The sequence below is a fragment of the Coturnix japonica genome, chromosome 4 (genome assembly GCF_001577835.2).
Source record: "Coturnix japonica isolate 7356 chromosome 4, Coturnix japonica 2.1, whole genome shotgun sequence".
NCBI classification, from domain to species: domain Eukaryota; kingdom Metazoa; phylum Chordata; class Aves; order Galliformes; family Phasianidae; genus Coturnix; species Coturnix japonica.
In genome coordinates, this window is record NC_029519.1 from 32,254,745 (window position 1) to 32,273,836 (window position 19,092).

Below are 19,092 nucleotides of genomic sequence, written 5' to 3' on the forward strand. Positions count from 1 at the left end.
AAATAAGAAGTCCAGTGTGCTTAATCACTGAAATTGCAAGAGCAATACATCTCAAAATTTCCTGAGAACACAACAGAACTCCAGCACCTATTGCAGCCAAATGAATTGATTGCTGCTAATCATGTTAAAACTAAGTTTTGTGATAGAAAAGGAAAAGACAGTGAATTTTATACCCTCAAGCTTCTGTTTCTGCTTTTCTAGAAAGCCTTTATTGCTTTGTAATTAGTAGGTGTGATGTACAATACCTGAGGCATTGTCTCTCACTATATGTAAATTAATTCAGAAAAGCTTGTAACATTAAAAAGCTTGATTTTATTTGTCAACTTGACAAAGAACCTTAATACTTCCAGAACTGTGTAGTAGACTAATAGGAGAGGAAAAGAAAGTGAGAAGGAAGAGGAATATCAGAAGTTTATCAGAAGTTCTCTGATAAACACAGAAGAATCTGCATTCTTCTGATGAAGAAGGGCTCTTTTTTCCTATCCCAGTCTTACAGTGAAGCAATCACATAGCTCTGATCTTTTTTTTTCTTTCTTTCTTTTTTTTTTTATTTTATTTTTTTTATTTTTAATCCTGTTATTTGTTTGAAATTATTTGCCTGCAAGAGAGACCCCATCCAACCTGACTTTGAACGTTTTCAGAGAGGGAGCATCCACAGCCTTGCTGGGCAACCTGTACCAGTGTCTCATCACCACAGAAAAGAATTTATTTGTAATCTCTAGTCTAATTCTACCTTCTTCCAGTATAGAGCTATTTTCCCTCATCCTGTTGCTATATGGCCTTGTAGAAAGTCCCTCCCCAGCTTTCCTATAGGCCCCCTTCAGGTAATGGAAGGCTGCTATTAGGTCCCCCTGGAACACTCTCTTCTCCAGGCTGAAAAGCCCCAGCTTTCTTAGCCTATCGTTGTTGGGAAGGTGCTCCAGTCTTCGGATCATCTTTGTGGCCCTCCTCTGGATCTCCTCCAACAGCTTGATGTTCTTCTTTTGCTGGGGGCCCCAAAACTGGATGCAGTATTACATGTGGGTTCTCATATGAGCAGAGTGGAGGGGTAGAATCATTTCCTTTGACCTGCTGGTCATGCTTCTCTTGATGCAACCCAGGGTACAGTTGGCCTTCTGGGCTGTGAGTGCACATTGCCTGCTCATGTTGAAGCTTTCATTAATTGACACTCCCAAGTCCTCCTCCTCAGGGCTGTTCTGAAACCATTATCTGTCCAACCTGTATCTGCGCTTGGGATTGTCTTAACCCAGGTCCAGGACCTTCCACTTGGAGTCGTTGAACTTCATGAGGTTGACATGGGCCACTTCTCAAGTCTGTCCAGGTCCCTCTGGTATCTCTTTCCTCTGTCATGTCATCTGCTCCACTCAGCTTGGTGTCATCTGCAAACTTGCTGAAGGTCTGTATTGCCTACAAAGATGGTAAATAACACTGGTCCCAACACTGATCCCTAAGGAATGCCACTCATCACTGGTCTCAACTTGGGCATCGAGCTGTTGACTACAATTCTCTGAGTGCAACCATCCACTCAATTTCTTATCCAGCAAGTGGCCCATCCATTAATTGTCATAGAAGAGAAAAGTAAAGCATGCTGATGTTTTCCCTTCAATTACTGATTCAAGACTTGATTGCATGGTTGCGTTGCATATGAGTACTTGTAAGTCAACAGAGAATCTTGCAGCAGCTCTGAATGCTTTAGGAATAAAACTTAGTGTTCAGCTGCATTAGTACACAGTGTATGCTGTAATAATGGGAATTACAAAGGCAAAGGTAAATATCTGCTTATGACCTTCTAAAATTCCTACCATGAGAGCAGTGAGATTCTCAGATATGTCAGGCATCTCTTGTTTTTGTTGACAATGGCTCCATTATATAATTATGTTTCCAATTCAGTTTGTATATATTCACCTGATCAGGTACGACAGACTGTGGTTTAGCCAGGAATTTGCTGTTGTGATTTAAAGTGAATGGATTTTAGACAAATTTTCCCAATCACTGAACATTCCTGTTGTCTCATGATAACACAGGATTTTATCCTATGCAGTATCTCAGGATCAGCCCCATTGATTTAAGTACTCAGAAACTAATTTCACATGGTGGGAGTGAGACTTAAGGCAACTTGCTCACATTTCTGCAGGAAATCTCATATGAGGATTGTCACTGAGAAAGCCAAATTCCTGGCTTCCAGTTTTGAGTGTTAACAACATGACCATTATCCTTCCAACAGCTGCATTAGTTTTCTCATTTAGAATAAGAATGCAATATTCATTTTCTCTCCAAGCATTCCTGGACTTCTGAACTAGTGTATTACTGAGCTAAGTATATATAGCTTTTGCTAATGAGGTGTGTATGGGTAACATTAAAAAGTGAAGATTAAGCTTACATGCTGAAAATGAACTCTGACTTATCTTTGCAATGGCATTTAATCCATATACTCCCCCTTATTTTTGAAATGAAGTATTTAATTTTGTGAGATTAATGTCATATCTTCATAGATAAGATACATGGATGATACTTGAAAGCACTGCAAGAAGTTAACTACTTCTTTGCTTAGCCAATGGAAGCAGGAACATAGTTTAAATCTCTTTACATTTCATGCTTACAGACATGATGAATTTCTGTCCCATTTTTGTGTTTCCAGAGCTGTTTCTAGTAGACTAAGGAAATTTCACAAGAAATGACCAATAGCATGTAAGTTAGATTATATTTTTGTATATTGAGGTCAGTAGGACAAGTGGTCTTTGGAATGCCCTCCTAACAATGTCATTAGTACTTAGTGAACGTAGCAAGTATGTGCGTGATTTCATCTAGGTTCATTGCAATTGACGGATTTCTGGTGACGTCGTAGGGTGTGAGATGGTTAAACACTAAGAATTTTCTGCTAAGCTACAGAACTTTATTGATGTGCTGAGGTTTTTTATTTTTAAAAGCTGCTAGATAATTGCATTTGTGCTGTCTTCATCCAGATTCTGAAATAAAGCTGAAAGTAACGACATGCTAATAAAACAGGGTGGGGAGGAAACCGGTGTTAAATAATTGCTGTGTCAACATTTTGGCTCCTGATGCAAGCATAGGAATACTCCTTGAGTATAGTTAGAAATGGCATGTTTAGTATGAGAACTGTTTTAGTTGAGGTACACAATGAGGGGTAGAAAAGGGAACAGCATCTAATTTTGTATCATTTTGAAGACTATTTCCTTTGCCAAATTGTACTTTTATATGGTGTTCTAGAGACCAATTTTGACACAGTATCTGGAGAAATAATTTTGCTATGTTTCTTCAGCTGTTCGTTACTTCCTGAAACATACCCTTTCCCCTCCCTTCCCCCATAGCTGAAAGGGTTCATTTTGAAAATACAGTTTAAACAAGTGGTTTCATTCCATTTTTGTCATTTTGGAGCTTTATGTGAGGAAAGCAGAAAACATGTAAAAGTCATTTTGAAGTGTGATATACTTCAGTTCCTTTAATTTTGTTTGAGCTGGCTAAAAAAAAAAATGTATTTGAAAGAATAAGGTTCCAAACTTCAGCATGATGTCGAGCCTCATCAAGCAAAGAAGTTTAGTGCTGCAGTTAGTGCTATCTAGAAAAACCCTGAGAGACCCAATTCATATCAGAAATCTCTCTTCTCTTAACCATAGTAGAACTCCTGAAGCCACAGGAAATAGATTGTATTTCAGCAATGTTTGTGCAAACCAAAAATGTCTGTATGTTTTCATTCAAATTAGTTTTCTTTTGAAAAGCTAACAACAATTAACAAATTGCATAATATTGATTGTTGCATAGACGAACAGTTGAAAGAAACATTTGGATCAACAAGCGTATTTATAAGAACAGGAACAATTTGAAAAAGCTTCAGATGATGCTTTGTGTGTTCTAGTTTTATCTGAAAAGAAAAATTAAACAAACTTGGAAAACCAATTATGAAATAAAAATTGTTCTAACAGTTGAAGCTGAATGCACATGGTGCTGTGCAGTGATATCTCCTGAAAGGAACAGTGTTGTCTTTAGTCTATCTCAAAAGGATTTTTGTATAATTAAATTAGATCCTCTGATGGGTAAAACCTTAATTTCTGAAGGAATCTGGTCTAGGTTGCTCAAGCAGAAATTATTACTGTAATGCTTTTTTACAGTCCTTTTATATACATTTGTTTTACCTATGAAGATATACACTAACACATGTATAATGTCTGACTTCTGTAATGTAGCTGGTTTAATATGTCAGAAGCAGTGTTGTTTAGGTAGTGTCTGGTAAATGGAGCCATAAATGTTGCCTAAAACAGGCAGTGCAAAACTGGAACAGTTGTACTGTAACGATGAAGAATATAATTTGTGAATGCTGCATGGAGTTTAATCAAACCCTATGCTTTATATGTGTTCAGATGCTATTAGAGGTAGGATGTTCTTCAGGCTGAGAAATGAGAGAAAATCATAGTTTATTGGGGCAACCATGTCTGAAAGGAATTAGGATTCTGAGAAACTTGCTGCAGCACTGGTGACAGCACTGTTTTGGGAGCAGTTCTCTGCTAACCAGTGACAGGGCTATGATGCTGAGAGGGATTTTTGTGATGGCTCTTGCAGAAGAAACTCTGGGTAACTTGGATTTCTCTGTATCCACTGCCCAGTAAGTTACCTGATTTGTGGGGACAAAGCCAGGCCTAAGGCAACAGTTCTCAGCTGTAGAATAAGAATCTATCCTCTACAGAGTTAGCTGGAAAGGGTTTAGCCATGGTGTTTGCAGTGGAGTCAACAACTGCCCTGTGTGTATTCAATAGGTGCATGTTCACTTCCTTTTACTGTGGCATTTGTTGTGGAATTAATTACTTAATAACCATGTAAAATTTTTCCTTTTAATGTTTATTAGCAGTAAACATGACTACATTATGTAGTAATCGTCAGTATAGGTATATGCTCCCTTCACAAAAGCAAACAAACAAACAACAAAAAAAAAACAACAGGAAAAAAAATGAAAACAGTCCCCCAATATACCTACGGAAAACAAAAAAACACACACACACACAAAACCCATCAAAACCAAACATACAAGCACAAGTAATTTTGGTCAAAAGAACAAGCACTCTTTTCTGAAATTATAAGCAGAAATATGCTCTAGGATATTTCAGTAGGTAGATTTCCTGTACCTTTAAATTTTACTTGGATACAAAAATCATCTTCTTGGAGAAGCTATAGTTTGTGGCATCTTGCATACTAAGTGTTTTCTCAGCTGTGAGGCTTTGCTTTATGGAGCTAAATTTAAAAAAAAAAAAAAAAAAAAAAAAGAGAGAGAAAGAAAGAAAAAAGAAAAAAAAAAAAGAAATAGAATCAAGGGAGAAAATGAATCTTTTCAACTGAGATTTGCACAGAGATGACAGGTGAATGAGGTGGAGAGGTAAAGAACAGCTGTTCCAGATGGCAGCAGCTGCAGGAGGAAAATGTTTGAGTCAAAGCAGTCAGACTGTATGAAGAGATGCTCATGTGTAGAATGAGTGGTGCTGGCAGGGAGATGAGTGTTGGAGGTCAGTGGAAAATATATGATAAATAATGCATATGAAATTAACTTCTTGAAGTAGCCATTGCCTGTAAATCAATCTTGTCCCACACCACTGCAGATTTTTTTTTTTTCTTGAGATCATGAGTAATCAGTATTATATGTACCCTTTGGCTGTCTCATTGCATACACTGTCTTAGTTCAGTTTAGTGTTGACAGTGGGTGCTTAAGAATAAATAGGCCTGAAAAGTTAAGAAATTTCAAAAAAAATATATAGATAGATAGATATAATTTTCAAATTTTTGAATTTTGAAGCATCCTTTCAGTGTCTCTTTTGTCTACAGAAATGAAAGACTTAGAGGTGCTTGAATACTTCACAGATACGATTTGAGGCTTTAAACAATAAAACGTTCTTCATAGGTCTGTCATACTATGATTTGAGCCATCTCTGCTTAGATAGTTAATATAAGTAATAAATGTAAAACAATAGAAACTTACTGATGCTAAAAGTAACAGAGATTAGAGAAAGCAAAAAATGGCACCCTCTATCCTGGTTGTTCTTTTTTGAAATATGTGAAGAACTGGCTGTGCAAGCTTTGGAAGCCTTATGCCGCCAACTTCTGTATTTAATGGTTTCCTATTGAGGATGCTCTGCTTGAAGGTTTTGGGGATGGGGCAGAACAGTCACTTTCTGTCATGTTCATGTAGGGAGGAATAACTTTAATTAACCAATTCAACTTAATTTACTGACAGATGGTTAGCTGGAGTGGTTCTTTTACAAATCTGATAGGAATTAGATCTGAAATAGTTTATCAGCTGCTGACCTATGTATTGATTGCTGCTGTAAGTTCTAACTCATGTTCCCAGTGCTGCTACAATTTTAGACCTATTCTTGCCTCATTTGAACTTCATTTCTTTTTTTATTTTTCTTTTAATGATCACTAAATATAATGTGCAACTGATAACTTAGCCCATTTTGTTTATTCTGTGTATTAAACCTCCCTTTTGGAAAGGTAATTAGTTCTCATTTCTAGGCCGTATTTCTCTACAGATGATTTACTTTGTCTAGACAAGGATCCCCACTATTTCTAGCTGGAGTAAAGGCTTCTCTTCAATTTCCGCCCTAAATTACATCAGAATGCAGAAAATCTTTATATTCTATGTAGCTTCTGGGTTCTGTGTTTTGATAACTGCTCATCAGGGGTGAGCAAAGGGGTGAAGTTACAGCATAAAATATGACTTGAGTGGTTATGATTAATGCTTTGAAATGTAAGTGAAATGTGCAACCTCATTATTATTTTTTTTTCTTTGTTCTTTTTCTTTATTTCCCAGGGGCGATTTTTGATGAATCTGCTAAAAAAGATGAGGAAGTTTTTCGAATGGCAGTTGCTGATCTCAACCAGAATGACGAAATCTTACAAACAGAGAAAATCACGTGTTCAGTGACATTTGTGGATGGCAACAATCCATTTCAGGCAGTTCAAGAAGGTAGGATGCAACTTTTTTGGCTTCTTTTTCCATAGAATATCAAAGACTGCCTTTGGTTTTGAATTTGTGGTTTGTGCTGGTCTAGTGACTTAAGGCTGTAAACTTCCGTTTACATCTGTTGTGCTGTAAAGGCTATTGAAAAATGGTACATCAGTAAGTCTATATCTTCACTTTTTTTTTTCCCAGTTGGTACAGGGTAAATAATATGAAGTGATGGTTTTTGATTAACACCAATTCATGCTGATAGTAAATGATTTACTATATCAGGAGTTGCTAATTATTTTATAGAACTGAGTTTTAAGAAAAATATTTAATTCTTACTTAAAAAGGATTGGTTAGAAAATTAAAGCATGTCAAATGAGTTAAATGAGTTGATAACCTTATGCTTCAATATTTAATGACTTTTTTTTTTTTTCACAACAATTACATTTGTCATTTTTAAAATAATATAGTCAGTACCTGAAATATGAATGGAGTTGATTTGATAAAAGTTTAAATATCGTGTGTCAAGGGAAAGAGGTCTTCATGATATCGCTGAGTTCAAAAAAGTGTTTGGTAGTAAAAACTGCTTTTTGTCAGCTACTTGGCCAGCAAAGCCTTATACAATTTTACTGAAGAACAACAGTTTCATCTTTGGCATGCATTTATCTGTGGAAATTTTTTTATTGGTCTATTGTTGTACAGTTAATATTTGCTTTTAATTAGTTGAAATTGAATATAAACATAAATTGTACAGTAACGTTTCAATTACTTTACATTAGGTTTCTTCTTTCTCACTTTTTTCCTCATCCTTATATCACCTGCATCCTGTTCTTAATGGATTTCTTACAAACATTAATAGTAGGGGAGAGGATCTCTGTAATATTACCACGTATGTCATACGTTATACCCTTGGTGGTGACTGTGGGGTGAGAAGAGCAGGATGAATGAGACCACTGTGTAAGCAAAGAGGCACAGGTCTTATATGAGTAGTTTTATGCTTGGCAATGCCATAAACACCTAAATGCTCAGACTTATTCAGTGTGTAAAAAGTAACAGAATGAGGCAAAGATTCCTGGCATAAACTCATAACTTTTCCTTCAGCAGCACAACAGTACTGAAATGCTGATATCAGTAGAAGGCATTGTGTACTTTTCTAACTAATACAGCCTAGCATACAAAAATTAAATTGTGGTAAACTGACTGAAATTTGCTTTTTACGAACTCATAATAACTATTTTTGTGTCTTTGAATTTGTTTATCATCGTGTTGAAACTACAAAGAACATTCTGAAACTAAAAAAGGTTTTTTGGCAAATTGATCATTTAAATCATTAAAGGCCAAAAACTTACAATTCACCTAAAATTGTCTAAAATATACCATTTCTAGTGACTAGGAAAAGTTCTTATGAACTTGGCTCTGATTTTGATTTTCAAAAACCAGGATGTCATGAGTAAAGAACTGATAAAATGAGACTTAATTTGCAGAGAAGATATTTACAAATGTATTTTTAATAATGATCCACCTGTGGACCACATGTTTTATTTCTGTCTTTTATTAATTTTTATTAGCAACATTAGCAAGGGACTTCCGAACAAAGTTAACAGAACCCTCAGATAATTTGTATTGACTCTTGGATGTAAAGATAATTAATTTGATGGGACTGGCTGGAGCACAGTACTTACTGACTGTTCTCAATGAATCTGTTTGTATAAATTATTATGGTGCCCTGAAATGTCTTCTGATTGTACCTCAGGGCATCTCATTAATAGTTCTGATTGGACCAATAAAACTATATGGCAAAGCTGACTGGTTTTATCCCAGAAGAGTAGTGAATGACATGCCCCATAATGTCACTTGAAGTGCCCTCAGGGATGATTTATAGACATGTAATAGAGTACAGACATAGGAGATGAAATTGATTTTCTTTAAGTTAGGGAAATTTTCCTCCCTTTGGTTTATGCTGTGTCAGAAAGGAGCAACAATGAGTGAGATGTGTGTGATTTTATAGTGTGACTTTGGCTGACATGTTAGCATTATAGGGCAGTATAGATGCTTCATCAGGATGCATTCAGGAGAGAGAGGATTACTGTGTGGGGGAAAGTAAAACCAGAGCAGTCAGGTTGAGGGTCAGAGAGTTGCTTTGCCATCACGTGGAGCTGCAGCAGGATGAGCATGGGTTTGCTGAGCAGTGTGGCCATGAGGCAAGTAGATGGCATACCCCAGGCCAGATTAGGGTAGCTACCATCCAGCTGCTGAAATTTATATGTACCTATGGACGTAGCTCAGCATTTTCTTTCCTCCTTTTTTTTTCTTCACTACAAAACTGTTCACAACATTTATAATGTACTTTTTTTAGGTAAGGTCTCAAAATGTTTGTGTGCTGGCATGAGCAAGAAAGGAAGAATATTGTGTCTGACTTTTTTATGTTTTGCCAACACTGGGAAAGCAGGAACTACTGTTTTCTCTGTGCACTGGGGGAAGTAGTGATAGTTAGTTATTGCATGACACCGAGTTAATACAGTAAGCACTATGAAACAGGGAATTACGATCCATACTAGTGGCAGCCATAAAATATGTAGTGTAATACTATAGACTTCCCTTCTTGTAAGACTTGAATTTACAGCAGCATTTAAATGGGAGTGGGATAAGCATTCGACAATTTACTTAAACTGGAATTATTTTTGGAAGGTGGTATGCTCATATGTTTCTTTTTAATAAACTGGGTTGTTTTGCTGTTTACTTTTTAGCTTTTACATGGAATTTTTGTGAAAATAAATACATCACTTCTCTCATTTGTGAGAAAATTACTGCTTTTTCATAAATCTTAGTTTTATTACTCTTGTGCTTACTTCTGTATGCTAATAGTTAAAGCCTAAATGTTATGATTCAAGACCTGCTTCTACCTGCAGTTCTTAACTTGTCATTAATAATATGATCATATGGCTACTGAAGGGCTCATGTGAAATATGCAGTTTTGTAGGGGTTCTCAGTTGAGTTACTTTGCTGGATATATCACTAGGTCTCAATACACTGCAAATGACTCTCTTGTCTCCCTTGCCTTCTCTTTTCCAGTCATATTTCTGCAATATGGGTCTACTCATATCTGGGGGGAAAGCATTTTTTGTAATGAAGGCATCATTGTCTACCTTAATTCTTATCTTAAATTTCACAAAGGGCAAGTAGAGTCTTTGGTAGCTTGAACCAGTGCTAACACTTTGGCTTGTGCTGATCTGCCTTCTTGGACAGCACAGTTCCTGCAGTCCCTATGCTGCCATTCCAATGTGTACATAAGAGTTGTGACGTGAATGTAGTGCTGGAGGCATCCACAGCCTTTTGAGGGCTGTTGGAGTTTGACAGAACCCATGTGCAAGCACGTATGCAAGGTCCTCAGAGATCCAATGCCAGTTTTTAAACCTTATGGCCTTTGCCTTTTGTTTGTGTTTGGTACTGAAAATTTTTATTCTACTATTTTTCCTGCTTGTTTTACTTTTCTTGACAATATGTTGTTTTACCTATATTAAATGGTCCAATATAATGATCCAATGCAACCTTCTGTAGGTAACATAAAACAAATGATAGAATTTGCTGATGCTGTTTGAAGTCCACTTTGTTTGACAAGTTTTCCTATTGGAATCACGTATAGGTTTTACTTTTTTTTAAATGAACCTTTTTGTCATTCAGGTTAGTCACCAGAGTATGCTTACAGACACCAACTCAAGCCTTCATAATGGCTTTTGAAAGCTTATTGAGATCAGTGCAGTAAATAAGGCAGTGAGTCATAACTAAATGGTGTTCAGCTGTAGAATAACAGAGGTTTTTAGGGCAGCAATATGTATGAAGGTCACATGCAGGATTTTATTCAAGCAAAGTTTTATGGTCAGAAATTACAGCCTTATGGATACATCTGCTCTGGCCTTTGGGACTAGGTGAATGTAATAAGATTGTTCTTTCCTGGTGGCTTTTTGTTGTTGTTCTTGGGTTTTTTTTGATTGCTACAGAAACCTGTGTAAATTCTCAGATGTCACAAACTGCTAAATTTTCTGTTGCTTTGTGTCACTTCTTCACATTCCTTACTCTTTCTAGTGCTGTTTATTAACCAATACGTGTTCAGCTTGAGATTAAACCTTTGCAGCTTTGCACTTCTTCATTGACCTTCCATTTTATTTCAGGCTCACTTTCTTCCCAATAAAATTGATTTTGATGTAAAATAATACTATGAATAGTGAAGGGGAAAAATCATTTTCAGCTAGAGTTTGAGCTCTAAAATGTTTAGTGAAAATAGGAGAAGATGCATTACAGTGGCAATATAAAATTCCATTGTAAATCAGGAACTATTGGAAATGCTGGCAATTGCAAATTGCATCTATCATCATTACTTCAGTACTTCAAAAAATATGGTGTAATTCTCTTGAATTTCCTACCTCCTATGCATTTGTACTGTGTAGTAGCAGTGATGGCACTGCCTAGTTCCGAAGTGATTGTACTCTCTTCCACAGCCTTTGCTCTCATGTTAGTTCTCCTAGTGTTGCAAAATCAGTAAGATCTCCACTTTATGGAAATATGTCACAGGGACTCCAAGTGTTGGCAGCTTAAGAAAATAGCAGGTTTTACATCTCTTAGGATAACATTGTGGTGGTTGGAAGATGGGTTGCATTGGAGATCAGGGAGAAAAGGGAGCCCTGATTGAGCTAGAAAGGGACATGTTATAGAGACTTCTCTTAGGAGGAGCAGGACACGTTTTTAACACATCTTCAGCAATAGTTTCAAAGCTATTGTGACCTTCCTTTGCCTGGAGGTAATTTACCAAGAGCATACTGCAAACTGTAAAAGAGGATCAGATTTATTTTAAGTAAGGCATCGTACTGGTTCAGCACTTAGAGTAACTGTGTGAGTTCTACAGCTTTACAGCCTTTGAATTTTGGGCTGCAGAATTTCCTAATTCTGAATTCTTGCAATAGTAATGTTTTCTTTAATTGCAATACAACTTCCATTGTTCTTGCTTCTAGGCTGAAAGCTAATTCTGGCAGTTGGAAGTTGTGCTAGCCTTGGAGATAGATGCCCCCACCACCCCCACACAAATAAATGTATACAATAGTAAGTAAATAGAATCATTCATTCCATCTAAAATGGATTTCCAGAGTAGCTTATGCAATGTGGTAACCAAAGTTTCAGGAAAGAGGTGCAAACCTTAGCAGTCCTTTGCATTCATAGATGGCAAATCTGAAACTTTTTAGATAGAAATCAAGTTTAAACCAGAGATATTAGTGCAGCTGAAAAAAAAAAACAAACAACCAAACAATTCCAAAGGATGCTTTCTGAATAGCTGAGGAAAAGGGAGGGGGAAACTTTTGATTAAAAATAAAAATAAGAAAAATCTTTGTATAGTGTGGACTAGGGCAAATTTCTGGCATCTGTAGTTATTGTTATTCAAGTTGTCTTACAGAATATCTGTAATTCACTAAACACAGTGTTTATGATGGCTGTATGTATTTGTTGTGGTTTAAACAAGAAATACTGGTGTTTCCACGGAAACCAGTTTGGTTCAGATGACCAGGATACCCAGCTGCTTCCCACTGTTAAACTCAGCCACATTACAACATTCAGACTGATCAATATAGCTAGAGGTATTTCTGCAGACCATGCAACAAAACAAGGACTAGCATTTAGAAGCTAATTTTTCCTACCCCATTACCTTTTTGCTGTCTCCTTTTTTTCCTGCTTTCTCTTGACTTTAAAACAGCAAGACTGTTTCCTAAATATGATGACATTGGCTGTTGCTAGTTGCCAAAGTTTGGCTCAACATTAATTTTTAAGGTAGATTCTGAACTTTCTATCAGAGAGCTTCCCCGTTCAAATGACAGATGGCAATTTAAATGGACATGAAAGAAATTCCTCCCCAGACTTCTACTTTAAAAGCACATATCTATGAAGCAGATTATTAACCCTTTTTAAAAAAGGTGAATCAAATAAATGAATAAATAACTGTCCGAGTATGGTGGCCTTTGATACTGGAGTGCAGAGAGAATTTTCTCATGTTACCATGGGAGTAGCTAGATAGACTGATATTCTCATACTCACTATTTAAATTGAGATAGCATCATTTCTGGTTTTGCAGTATGTATATTTCCACTGGCAGTTCACAAGTTCTCAGTGTATGTTTTCATATGATAAAAATTGTGCTTCTATCTGCCGTGTTAATGCTGCTAGTAGTTCACTTTTAAGAGAGCTATACAAATTGTGATGTGATTAAATAATATTTGTAGCATATTTAAATGTTTAAAGCCACTGTACCTGAAGCCGTTTGGAGTATTTCAACAAATAGAAGTATAGAAACAAAGCAAATGAGAGGTGCTTCATCTTCCCAGATGCCAATTATTTAGCTTCCACCCTATGCTATTAGTGCTCCCTTAAAAAAATCTCTATACATAAGTAATGGACACCCTATCCAGATTTTCTCCTTGTCTTTTCATGAAGTGTTGTCCACCAAAATCACTTAAGCAGTCAATCATCACTGTCCAACCAGAAATGCATGTTTGCAGTCAGGCCTAGCAGTATATGGTGACAACTGCTGAGCTATCAACTGTTGTATTCAGTTATTTTCCACTTTGTGCAGGCAATCTCCTTTTTCTTGTTGCTCTTCCCAAGTTCTCTGAGTTAAGTAAAAGTCAGAATATTTATTTCCTCTGGCAGTTCAGGTAGAAATATGTTCCTAGCTGCATGCAGATAAGTATTTAATTTGTATGTCTATATTGTGTTGATCTAAAAGTCAATGTAATTAATTTAGTTAATTATTTGTATAATTAGTCTCCCCTTAAATCCCTCCTTTCTGTTCTTTTTATTCGTTTTCTTCTATCTTTTGATAGCTCTTAGAGCACAGACTGTATTCTGTTTTGTGTCAGAGACATCTGGCTATTTGTGTGATACAAATTATTTTAAGCATACTCTTCTATATATACATAATTAGAGGAAAAATGAACTTTATGGAGGACAGGAGTGTTTTAAAATCTAATTCTGATAATGAGGAAATGAGCCATGACACTCTGGAGGTGAAGCCTAAAGTGAATTATGAAGGTCATTCACTTAGATGAGAAAATTAATTATATTTTAGTTAAGTTCTCTCTCAGCTTCTTTATATTTTCCAGCACCAACTAATTTTGACTCCATATCAATGTATGAAAAATTATCAGAGCAGTTACAAAGACAGACTTGGAAACTAGGCAGTATTTTATTAAAACAGTAATCATATCAGGGAACCACAACATTTCATGCTATCTTTTTTTGAAAGGATATCTCTGTGGGATTTTAATACTCATATGAACAATATGTCACTGCAAAGTTAGTGTTTGTGATCATTAGCCTTTCAGAAACTGTTCTTCCTCCTTAAAATCCAGTCTTCATTTTGTTTATTTTAGGGGAATATTTTCATCAGAAACTTGACACCTTTGACTTCCCCATATGGCTGTAGTTCCTCTGTTATTGCTTGAAGTTGAAATGTGCCTGTCCTCTGATTTTGTCACAGTCATGCCCCTCTGACTTGTGGAAAAGAGTCTTAAATCAGAATGAATTTCCCTGATTGTGAGGCCAGAAAAAGCAGTTAAATATGTAGAAGTCTGTAAAAGTTATGCTTTTCATACTGTATCTTATGACAAAAGGGCTGTAATATGCTGTAATATACTGAGCTCAGTCATCACAAAGCTCCAGTATATGTTTCATTGTTTCATGACCTGCTGCAAGAAAGGAAGATGCTACAATGGCTCCTATCTTATTATGTTGGCCCATGACATCAGGGATAAATGGTGGTGGTATGGAAATAGAATTGAATGCTTGCTGATTATTTATGAAGATCAAACAGTAGATGTGAGCACAGTGAGGCAGTGGGTGGTGAGTTTCAGCAGCGGCTACAGCAATTCTGGGTCACTTCTGTTGGTTCAAATTCTTATGGGTATGGTATGCAGGTTCTTGTTCAGTGCTGGCAAAAATGGTTAAGTATCAGTAGTGGCTGCTGAAAACCAGAGTTTTCTTGCTGAGAATTTGCTCTATCAAACACTTTTATAGTATTCTTTGTATCTGCTTAATTTTCATGGAAACAGATGGGAGGCGTTACTTTCGGAGTGACCTTTATTTTTTTATCTTGTTTATTTCTGGCTGTTATTGTTTATTTCTGGCTGTTCATTGTCTATTTGACAGTGTCTTTTCTTGTGTAGCCAGGTTTTATAACATGAACATACAGTCATCTAAAACAAAAGTAAATAGATTTCTCTAATGTTATGAAAGAGTCACAATTTAGTGCTTGCATTACCTCTGAAAATCAGCACGGTTACTCATACTTGGAAGCAGCAGGCTCCTCAGGTATTTCTGAAAATGTTAGTGAGATTATGTGTACAGTAGCAAGTTGGAAGATATTGCATGTAAAGCATGCATGCACTCAACAATGTGTCTTTTTTAGTGATTTCATTCAAAATTAATTCAGAAAATAATAGAAATGAAATGGAGTAAAAATAAACTATCATTTTACTGTGTTATTTTATGTGTTTTGCTTGCTGCACGATAGCTGGTGATAGCTGCTTGACTGGAATTCTTTCTGGAATTCAAGTCAGCTTACCTTCACAATACAAGCAGGATTCAATCCTATTAAAGTAGATGAAATATGGGTAATTTAAGGTATGCCAATCAACCAACCACCCAAAAATCTGAAGCAATGTAGTAAATGAAATGGACAATAATTGCCATCATATTATTTCAGAAAAGATTTTATTTTGCACAAATTGACAAGCTGAACTGTGCCACTGACATACAGGAAAATAGGGAAGAGATGCATAAAGAAAAATGTGAAAGTAGCATTTAAAGATTTGCTTGTGCCTTTCTACTTAAACTTAGTATCCTATGTTTAAACATACACTCTGTTTAAAACTAGCATTGTCAATGCTAGATTTTGATAAAATATACAAAGGGATGTTAGATCTTGATAAGAATATACAAAGGGCAAATGTAAGAAGTTCATGATGACTGTTGTAATGCTTTCTGGAAGATGCAGAAGGGGAACAAAGAAAAGTACATGTGTTTATTGATTGTAGAACAATACAGGTGGCTAGAAGTTTTCCTTCCCTTTAACCTCCTCTGATTTTGTACTTTTATGGTTATATGTTGCCATTTAGGAAGGAGCACATGATTCTTAGCAAAAATTGTCACTCTTACATAAAAAGGCTTCTTGCTAGAAACAAAGCTTTTTGAATGAAGTTTTTGGTGAGGTCTCCTGCGCCGCAGGAGATCTTTACTTACTATTCAGCTGCAGGTTATGGAATGAAAGAATATTCTCCTATATAGAAAATTATCATTTTATCCAGATTTATAAGTTAGTGCATTTCTTGAGGTGCACTGGCTATTTACATTTTGATTTCAAAGGAGAAATGTCTTTATACACATATTAATGGTCAGATTTGGTAGGGTTGGAAAGCTTTAGGAAGTATTGGAGTGTACGCATGTTATTTGAAGAGTTTTAAATGACTTTTTGATTAAGTCAAGAGAGTGTAGCGATAAATAAGTATCTTAGAATCATAAAATCATTTGAGTTAGAAGGAACCTAGGGACCTTTAAAGGTCATCTAGTCCAGCTTCTCTGCAATGAACCCGTTTACAGATAGATCAGGTTACACAAAGCCCTATCCAGACTAACCTTGAGTGTCTCCAGGGACAAGATGTTTACTACCTCTAGGCAACCTGTTCCAGTGCCCTCATTATCATAAAAGCTTTTTTTTCTTATATTCAGTTTAAACCTCTTCTCTTCTAGTTTGAAACCACTTTCCATTGTACTGTCACAACCCCAGCTTGTATTGATAGTGGGAGTTGCTGTGACCCAGATCCAGGACCTTGGTTTTGGTTGACCTCATGAGGTCACCTGGGTCCATTGCTAGAGCTTGTCTAGGTCTCTATAGGTGGCATCCCATTCCTCTGCTGTGTTGACTGCACCACTCAGCTTGGTGTCATCCACAAACTTAGTGAGATTGCACTTGATCCCACTGTCAGTGTCACTGAAGATATTAAGGATCACTGGTTGGTACTGGGAAAGATTCTTTCTTCCATAGGGATCTGCAATATGTAAAGACCACTGATAAACAGAAGAAACACTGTTGTGAACATAAAGATTGTGCTACTTCTTTATGTTTCTATAGGGAATTTGAGGGGAAAAAAAGGATTGCAGTCTCTTGAAGGTAGCAATTGTGTTGTACACAGAAAAACTTAAGCCGGATTTTTAATTGTAAAAAGTTATCAAGCAAGAGCCAGTGGAGTCATTCCAAGTTCTGGAATATGGTGATGTATTTGGTTCTTCTGAAACTTGAAGTAAACCTTTAAAAAAGGGTGAAATACATGCTGGTCATGAGTTCAGTAATTTAAGTCTCGTTTGACTGACAAACCTGAGATCTCTCTCCTCCACCCCCACTTTATGCCAAGGACTCAAACTCTGTTAATAGAGATTGAAAACTATTTCTCATGAGGATGTGATGTGATATGTGTGTGTGTATTTGTGTGCTTACATTTTTAAGTCAATAACAAGAATTAGAAAATATTTCTTTAAATTAGCAATCTGTATAAACTCTTGGTGTTTAAACATAGCAATACATAAACAGAAAAGAGTATTGTAATTATTAAAACAAACAAACAAAGAAACCCAACAACAAATAACTTCAAACAATAGAATTGTCTTGGATAGAGAAGTGTATGGGTAAATATAGGGCATATTAATGTGTGATAAAATTCTAGTAGTTACAAGAACATACATGATGCTCTTCATTTTAAACCTATCACTGTAGCAGCAACTTGAGCATTTCAAATAGATGTTCCCTAAAGCTTTACCTTGCATAAAAATTACTTGGCAGATGTATCTGCCTTGCAGAGTCATTACATCTGGCAGCTGGAATATATATTGAGATGGAATAGACTGTAGTTTTGGAAATATCAGAAGTTTTGGAAAAGTTAAATACGATTCCGAGATTGTATGGGATGAAAGTAAATTCTGAAATGTTTATCTCTGTCTGTCAGCTCTCTTAGCGCTCAAAGTCTGCAATCTGATTATTTCTTAAACTGTTTCACCATATCTCCAGATGTGACTTAAATGTAATCATAAGGTTTCATACCTAGTCTGTCACCACAGAATAATGTAAAAGCACAATTAGGTGTAAACTTAAGTTGTCTGTTTTATGCGGTTTACTTTTCTTGTTTCCAAGATGCCTCTTGGAAACTGAACTAAGTCTGTCTCTCTGTATGCTGTACTCTGGTCTTGACTAAATTTAGAAAGTGTACATGGTTCTTGGCTCCTTGTTTTAGGCCTCCTCGCTATCGATCTAAGGCTGTGGCCATATAGATTAGGAGCACAATATGTACAGTAGGCCAAAGGGGGTGATTGTCACTTTGTTCCTAGCAAAATCTTGGCTTTTTTTTTTTATTATTATTATTATTTTTATTTTATTTCTATTTTTATAAGTGTATCTGCACTGTATCTCTGCCTCATAAAACTATTATATTGATTGGTACTGATTATAATCTGACCTCTGATTTTTATTTTATTTTATTTTATTTTATTTTATTTTATTTTATTTTATTTTATTTTATTTTATTTTATTTTATTTTATTTTATTTTATTTNTATTTTATTTTATTTTATTTTATTTTATTTTATTTTATTTTATTTTATTTTATTTTATTTTATTTTATTTTATTTTATTTTATTTTATTTTTTAATGTTCAAGATGTTTTCAATAGTTATATCTGCAAATTAAATCTATTTTCTCCAACTAAAACTCTGAACACGGGAGAGGCAACAGCAAGTTTATTGCTTGATTCACTTTTTTGCTCTTTACTTTGCATTATTGTAAGAGAGCAAGAGATCTTCATGTTTTATTCAGCTAATATAACGTATATTTAATTTGCATTTTTAATGTTTGGAAAGGTGAAGGATAACAACTTAGGCAGTGCTGAATGTGATAACTTAATTGGTTGTAGGGCAACCTTCAAGATTCTCAGAAATGGCTCCACTGTGGAATTTTGCAGAGCCTGAAACAAGAGTCTGGTCAAAAGCTCACCTGCATTAAACCATCATCCTCGCCCTGTGAATTAGCAGGGAGTCACAGTGTGCCTTGGTGCTGCC

At 35.9% G+C, this 19,092-nt stretch overlaps 1 protein-coding gene across 5 annotated transcripts in view; it reads left to right on the plus strand.

The window, feature by feature from the left end:
• GRID2 (glutamate ionotropic receptor delta type subunit 2) overlaps window positions 1–19,092 on the plus strand; it is a 637,614-nt gene that overhangs the window by 128,198 nt on the left and 490,324 nt on the right. For all 5 annotated transcript variants that reach the window (XR_001554883.2, XM_015861346.2, XM_032444177.1 and 2 more), the window contains exon 2: window positions 6,815–6,970. Coding sequence is in view for 4 of the 5 variants with exons in the window: in XM_015861346.2 (XP_015716832.1) it covers window positions 6,815–6,970 (156 nt within the window). In the remaining variant the exon portion in view is untranslated. The remainder of the gene's footprint in view (window positions 1–6,814; window positions 6,971–19,092) is intronic.